General features: G+C 45.2%; 1 protein-coding gene across 1 annotated transcript; it reads left to right on the top strand.

The window, feature by feature from the left end:
• Positions 1-4477: 4477 nt before the first annotated feature.
• On the top strand, positions 4478-5437 carry LOC102455453 (olfactory receptor 10A4-like). The gene has a single exon (XM_006115838.5). It carries the CDS (start codon positions 4478-4480, stop codon positions 5435-5437), a length of 960 nt encoding a protein of 319 aa, XP_006115900.3.
• The last annotated feature ends 1459 nt before the right edge of the window (positions 5438-6896 follow it).

Below are 6896 nucleotides of genomic sequence, written 5' to 3'. Positions count from 1 at the left end.
CCCAGCTCCGTGCAATGTGTCACCCCTTGGGGTCAGTGACACCCCCCAGAGAAAAACGTCCACGAATGAGTAACACACCCTGTTCCCTGTTGCTAAACACCCCCTGGCGCCAAGCGCCCCCTGCTGCTGAGCTGGGGCATTGGGATCCACCTGCCTGAGACCGTCTCACAGAGCCCTCCCAGCCCAGCACCGCTGAGTTCCACATAAGGAGAAAAAGGGCCCTGTGTGTGGGGCAGGGGCGTCTGAGAATCTGTGCCCAGCTCTGGCAGGACAGTGGGGAGTAATGGTTAGAGCAGGTGGGGCTGGGAGTCAGAGCTCCTGGGTTCCCATTACTGTGAAACCTTTTTATGAGGAATAAGGGTTATTTTGAGAGAAGGATTTTCTCTCGAAATAACGTGTCTACACAGTACGTTTTATTTCAAAATAGCGCCATAACGTGAATATGCAAATGAAATGTGGGATATTTAAATCCCAGCTTCATTTGCAATTTCGAATGTCTTCATTTGCATCCCTATATCAAAATAGAGTGCAAGTGTAGACATACCCTCTGCGTGTTGTGTTGTCTTGGGCCAATTATTCCTCCTCCCTGAAAAAGGAATGCCATTCAGGTTGCCACAGTCAGTGAATCCCTTCACGATTTTCATCCTGAAAACACACATGAGGGTTTTGCTGGTGGAACAACTCCCTGTGAAATGACGGACCCTGGTGAATTGGGTTTTGTTGCCGTTTCAGTCCACGTGCTTCTTCCTCTGAGAAGCTTCCTGCAAGGACTAGGTCCCAGAAGGCCTTGATTGCAATAAAAACCCTTCTGCTCCCTGCAGCACATCCAGCACCTGCAGCGAGGAGATGGAGCCGCTCTTCTCAAACAAGCTAGGCCACGGATGAGCTACGAAACCCCCCAGCCGTTCTGCCACTGACGTCCATCAGCGTCGGGCCTTCATCTCCAAAGGGAGCCAGGTCACACTGATGGTTCCTTCATCTGACTTTTCCATACTTGCACAGATAACCCGAGTGTGTGTCTGAAGTCATGGGCTGTGTGTACTCACAACTCTCTGGCTATTTATCCCCACGCATCCCCTCAGATAGATAGATAGATAGATAGAGGGGATGCGTGGGGATAGATAGATAGATAGATAGATAGATAGATAGAGGGGATGCGTGGGGATAGATAGATAGATTATCTATCTATCTATCTATCTATCTATCTATCTATCTATCTATCTATCTATCTATCTATCTATCTATCTATCCCTACTACACCATCTCTGTTTCTGTCTATCTGTCTGAGCCACTTGGCAAACCTGCCCATTAGTATATCATTTGATCTCTTGGACTCTGAAACTCTTGCTCTCAATTCAAGTCAGGTAACAATCATGGTTTCAGGTCAAGAGCTTGACTTTGGGTGTCTTTTGCTAATTTACTCTAGGGGAAGTTTAGTTCCCATAATTCCATGGTGCCCCCCAGCAGGACAGAAAAGCAATTAGCATGGTGCTTATCACCATGAGATGTTTCTGTTTTTGTTATTTTCCTTGTGGTGGTGGTGTTTGTGTTTCTTGCTTCTCTCGTCTCTCATCTTTACTCCCACCCCCATTCCCCAACCGTCCTCCTCATCTGTTGAATCTGAGTGGAAATGTTGTTTCTTGAGATGGGTCCTGTATTTGGACCCAAACACAGTCAGCTGGGTGTGCTCAGTCTGATCTTTTGTAATAAGAGTGTCCACTCCTACCATCTGACCAAGGCACATTCTCTGCTCCAAGCGTTAAATGTTGTCTCTTTTACCTGAATTTACCTCAGCTCTCCATAGAATGTGTGCTTTTTAACTTCCTGTCACCTACTCCTGTTCATAAATAGAGTATCCTGAGGCTTTGAAGAGCTCTGAAAATATCCCCGGACTGCCCACAACAACAGTCAAGACGGTCATCACTTCCTAATGGTGAGTAAATTTCTCCATTTATTCAGAGCTGGTTGAAATGTCAGCCAACGGATAAAGAAATAAACCAAAATACATTCAGAAAAAATATGAATATTTCCCATAAGAGAACATGGATGCTGATGGCAGCTTTCACTTTTCCAGTCGATTTTATATTGATTCTACTGAATCAAAATGAGGGCTGTTCCCTGTTTCCACTTTGCCCAGGGATTCAGGGTGGAAACAGATAATGGAACGTGTGACTGTCCTGGGAAATGGAAATCCCATTTCCCAGCCAGCTCTGCATTCACTTCACTAGTCGCATTGAGGAAAGTGCTCACAAATGTCAGTAAAGGGTGCTGAAAGGAGCTGGCAGAAGAATTCACACCCCCTCTGCTGTAGTTAGCACACATAGAATCATGGAATACTAGAATTGGAAGGGACCTTGAGAGGTCATCAACTCCAGTCCCCTTCTCTCATGGCAGCAACAAGCACCGTCTAGATAATCCCTGACAGGTGTCTATCTTACCTGCTCTTGAATATCTCCAGTGATGGAGATTCCACAACCTCCCTAGGCAATTTATTCCAGTGTTTAACCACCCGGACAGGTAGGAAGTTTCTCCTAATGTCCAACTTAAACCTCTCTTGATCCAGTTTAAGCCCATTGCTTTTTGTCCTGTCGTCAGAGGTCAAGGAGAATCATTTTTCTCCCTCCTCCTACACCCTTTAAGGTACTTGAAAACTGCTATAATGCCCCTCTCAGTCTTCTCCTTTCCAAACTAAACAAGCCCAATTCCTTCAGTCTTCCCTCACCAGTCATGTCTTCTAGATCTTTCATCATTTGTGTTGTTCTTCTCTGGACCTTCTACAATTTCTCCACATCTCCACATAACCCACTTTTGGTTAAAATTGTTCTATGCATCACTAGAGTTTGCTTTTTGGCTGTTTCATTTAGTTTTCTTGGTTTGATTCTATTGGAATGTGTGTTCGTGTATTTCATTAACAGGAAAAATACCCTTTTCGTTATGGCAGTGTTTCAGATAACAGGCGATCTCCGTTTCCACATCTGGAAATGCTGACTTCATATATATTTTCACTCTTCCACTCCTATTTTCCCATTCAGTAGCTCACTATTATTTGACACTTTGCATGGGGAGACCCATATTGAAGGTGCTAAAGTTGTGCAAATTACAGTATTATTTGTTGCTGATTTTTTGTTTCAACTCTGTCACTTCACTGTCGTGCCTGTTGTTATGAAATTCTTCCTCGGCAAATGACCTTGAGGTAAAACCTTTGTGGAAAATGTCTCTTGTGTTGTATGATCTTGCTTGCTGTAGAATTCTCTATAGAGAAATACCTGGAAACAGTGTAAACCAGGAAGGCTTTTTTTATATACCTATTGAACTGTTAAGATTTACACCTTCTAGCTCTACATCTTTTTTGTGTTCATATCTTGAGAGAAACCAGTTCTATGATAGAGGGTGGGATGATGTAAAAGGTTCTCTAATATTTAGGGAAGAATAACATTTAATAGTTTGCAAAAGACCCCAAATCCCTCATTGTTTTCAATATTTATCATTCTTCTCATTCATCAAGGGGCTTCAAACATGGGCTCAGCAGTGTGAGCTCACTTATGTGAGTTGTTGCTATCGTGGGAAAACTTTCATTGGTGGTGTGTAACATTCAAATGATGGCAGAATTTGCCCTCCTTCAAGAAATTGTATTTGGCAAATATGGCTATAGATTAACATTGCGGGAGAGAGGGAGGAAGGGAGGGAGTAGATAAATAGATAGATTCCTTTTAGAATTTTCATGTAGACAGAAGGAAAATGTGTTTGAAGAGGAAGAATACAACTTTTGATATAGGAAACTGGTTCATCTCTACAGTTGGTGTAAGCTGAAGCAATTCCCTTAGTCCTGGTCTACACTCAAGAGGAAAGTCAACTTAAGATCATAGAATCATAGAGCACTAGAACTGGAAGGGACCTCGAGAGGTTATCGAGTCCATCTCCCTGCCCTCTTGGCAGGACCAAGCAACTCCAGATACATTAATTGCATAGCTGGAGTCGAAATATTTTAAATCACGTTATGATGCCATTCACACACTGGAAGGTCTATGGGAGCAGACATTCCCATCACTTCCCTTCCTCTTCGTGAGGAGCAGGAGTACCTGCACCCTCTCAGTTCAAATTACCATATCTTCACTAGATTTGCTAATTCGAACCCTGGAAGAGCGACTGCGGCAGCCTTGATCTTCTCTATAGTGTGGACAAGCTCTTAGAGTCAGTTCATCAGATCCCCATCTCTATTAAATCAACGGTAGTTCCAAGATAGTCATATCTCCAGCGGCTCGACCTTGGCCAAGAGTGATTGAATCCAGCCAGCTACATCAGTGTGCACTTGATGTTGGTTGGGTACAGGTACCTATTTATATGCAAAATTACCAGCAGGTTTTAGACAGACAGGTAGGATCAGACAGGAAACCAGTGTGGACAGATTGGTTCACATGTTCATATTTGGTATTTCCTAGATTCATCTCCATCGTCTCTTTCTTTGTCACCCTTACAGATGACCAGTTCTGAGAGCGATCCTGGCAAGAATCAGACCATCTCCGATGGGTTCATCCTGGTGGGGTTTTCCTACCTTAACAAGCTGCAAATCCTTCTTTTTCTGGTGCTTCTGTTCCTCTACCTGGCCATACTGTTGGGAAACCTGCTCGTTATCCTCCTGATAAAGCTAAACCCCTCCCTCCACACCCCCATGTATTTCTTCCTGGTCAACCTGTCCTTCTTGGGAATCTGCTTCACCACCAGTGTGATTCCTCAACTGCTGGTTCACTTGCTGGTGGAGAAAAAGACCATCTCCTTTGCGGGCTGCGCAGCCCAGATGTACGTCATCACCATCACAGGCCTCACAGAATGCTGCCTCCTTGCAGCCATGGCCTATGACCGCTACGTGGCTATCCGCCACCCCTTGCACTACACAACCATCATGAGTGGCCGGGCGTGTGCACAGCTCATGGGTGCTTCATGGTTCATCGGCATCTCTGTTGAAGTTGCTCAGACAACGTGGATCTTCAGCCTGCCCTTCTGTGGATCCCACCGTATCCACCACTTCTTCTGTGACATCCCACCCGTGCTGAAGATGGCCTGCACTGACACATCCAAAAACAAGATCATGGTCTTTACTGTGTCAGTTCTCTTCATCCTGGGCCCTTTTCTATTGATAATCCTGTCCTATGTCCTTATTATCTTCACCATAATCCAGCTGCCGTCAGCAGAGGGCAGGCGTAAAGCCTTCTCCACCTGCTCCTCCCACCTCATGGTGGTGACGTTGTTCTATGGACTGGCCCTTATCACCTACATGGGGCTTGGGTCTAGCTCCAGCCCAGAGAGTGATCAAGTGATTGTGCTAATAGACATAATTGTGGCACCGCTGTCAAATCCCATAATATACACTCTGAGGAACAAGGAGGTGAAGGGAGCCTTCAGGAAAACAGTAGAGAAAAACATATTTTCCCGCAGTTGAAGGAGGAATGAAAAGTAGAGTTAGTTAAAACAAGGGGGCATGAGGGAATTTCATACATTTTTTCTTGATTTAATCTCAGTGACCCTTTGAATGACTTTGACCTGCAGGAAGCCTTTTGGGAAAATGGAAATGAGAAAGTTCTGGTTCCAATATAACCCAAATGTTAAATATCTTTCGACCAGGTCGAAAGTCTGTTGAGTCCAAGTAGTGTCCTCTTTCCATAGCTTCAAAATCTGTCATTTCAAATGCCAGGTAGCTTAATCTACATGCCTCTGTCGCCAGAGGCGTGTAGTCTAGACATACCCTAAGGGACCAGTCTGATTATCCAGCTTAACACAGGGCAGAAAATTTCACCTGCTGACTCTTGAGCCAGAGAAGTTCAGGGAATATTTTAGATGACACCTGTAAAATAAATGTTGTATTAAAGATTCATATAGCGACAATAGGATCCATCCGTGTATGGGAATACTCCACCTGATGCATCTGTGTATGGTACATATCCATATGACTATATGATGGATGATAAAACACATTTCTATATTCTGGTCATGACAAATACAACTCTGTTTGCTTGTCTACCTATCTTCCTGCCTCTATATAATAAATACCCGTTGTAAACCCTGTCGCTCTAGGTCAGCAGTTTCATAACAATACACCCTCTTTCCTTGAATAACCCTATAATCTCTCTCTCTTAAAGTGTGTCTGTGTGTCTGTGTCTGAGTCCATTTGTTCAAGAAACAGAGTTTAGCTGATCGCCATATTTGGGGTCGGGAAGGAATTTTCCTCCAGGGTAGATTGGCAGAGGCCCTGGAGGTTTTTCGCCTTCTTCTGTAGCATGGGGTACAGATCACAGCTGGAGGATTCTCTGCATCTTGGGATCTTCAAAGTATTTGAAGGCTTCAATATCTGAGATATAGGCGAGAGGATTATTCTAAGAGGGGTGGTTGAGATTCTGTGGCCTGCACTGTGCAGGGGGTCAGACTAGATGATCATAATGGTCCCTTCTGACCTTAAAGTCTATGAGTAAGAGCGAGGGCCACCAATTGTGGGAGGCAGCTTCCTCTCACCGTAACTTAAACCAAGGTCAGGGGTTGGTTGCATCAGGACAATGGGAAGTGCCTGGAATGGGATGGGTTTCCAAAACATGGCAAAGGAGGGGCACAGAGAGGAGGTGCCATATCATGGACTCACCACTGGGAGCAGCGACACTGCAGAGCGACCCTTGGGGGCAGTTGCCGCAAGAAAACAGTGGCCAGCTGCAGATGAGGCTCTCCACCCTGCCCCCTTACCTCAACTCCCCCCGGCCCTCGGCCACAGTGCAGGAGTCAGGGCAGGGGGCTGAGAGGTGGGAGGGGGGCTTGGCAGGAGATTGGGAGAGTGATCAGGATCATAGAATCATAGAATCATAGAATAATAGGACTGGAAGGGACCTCGAGAGGTCATCGAGTCCAGCCCCCCG

Source organism: Pelodiscus sinensis, chromosome 30 (assembly GCF_052426305.1).
Source record: "Pelodiscus sinensis isolate ZL-2025 chromosome 30, ASM5242630v1, whole genome shotgun sequence".
Lineage (NCBI taxonomy): Eukaryota > Metazoa > Chordata > Testudines > Trionychidae > Pelodiscus > Pelodiscus sinensis.
This window is presented reverse-complemented; position numbering and strand designations above follow the sequence as displayed.

What these genes read in the sequence shown, in the direction of transcription:
- LOC102455453 (XM_006115838.5), top strand. Translation starts at nt 4,478, where the DNA reads ATGACCAGTTCTGAGAGCGATCCTGGCAAGAATCAGACCATCTCCGAT.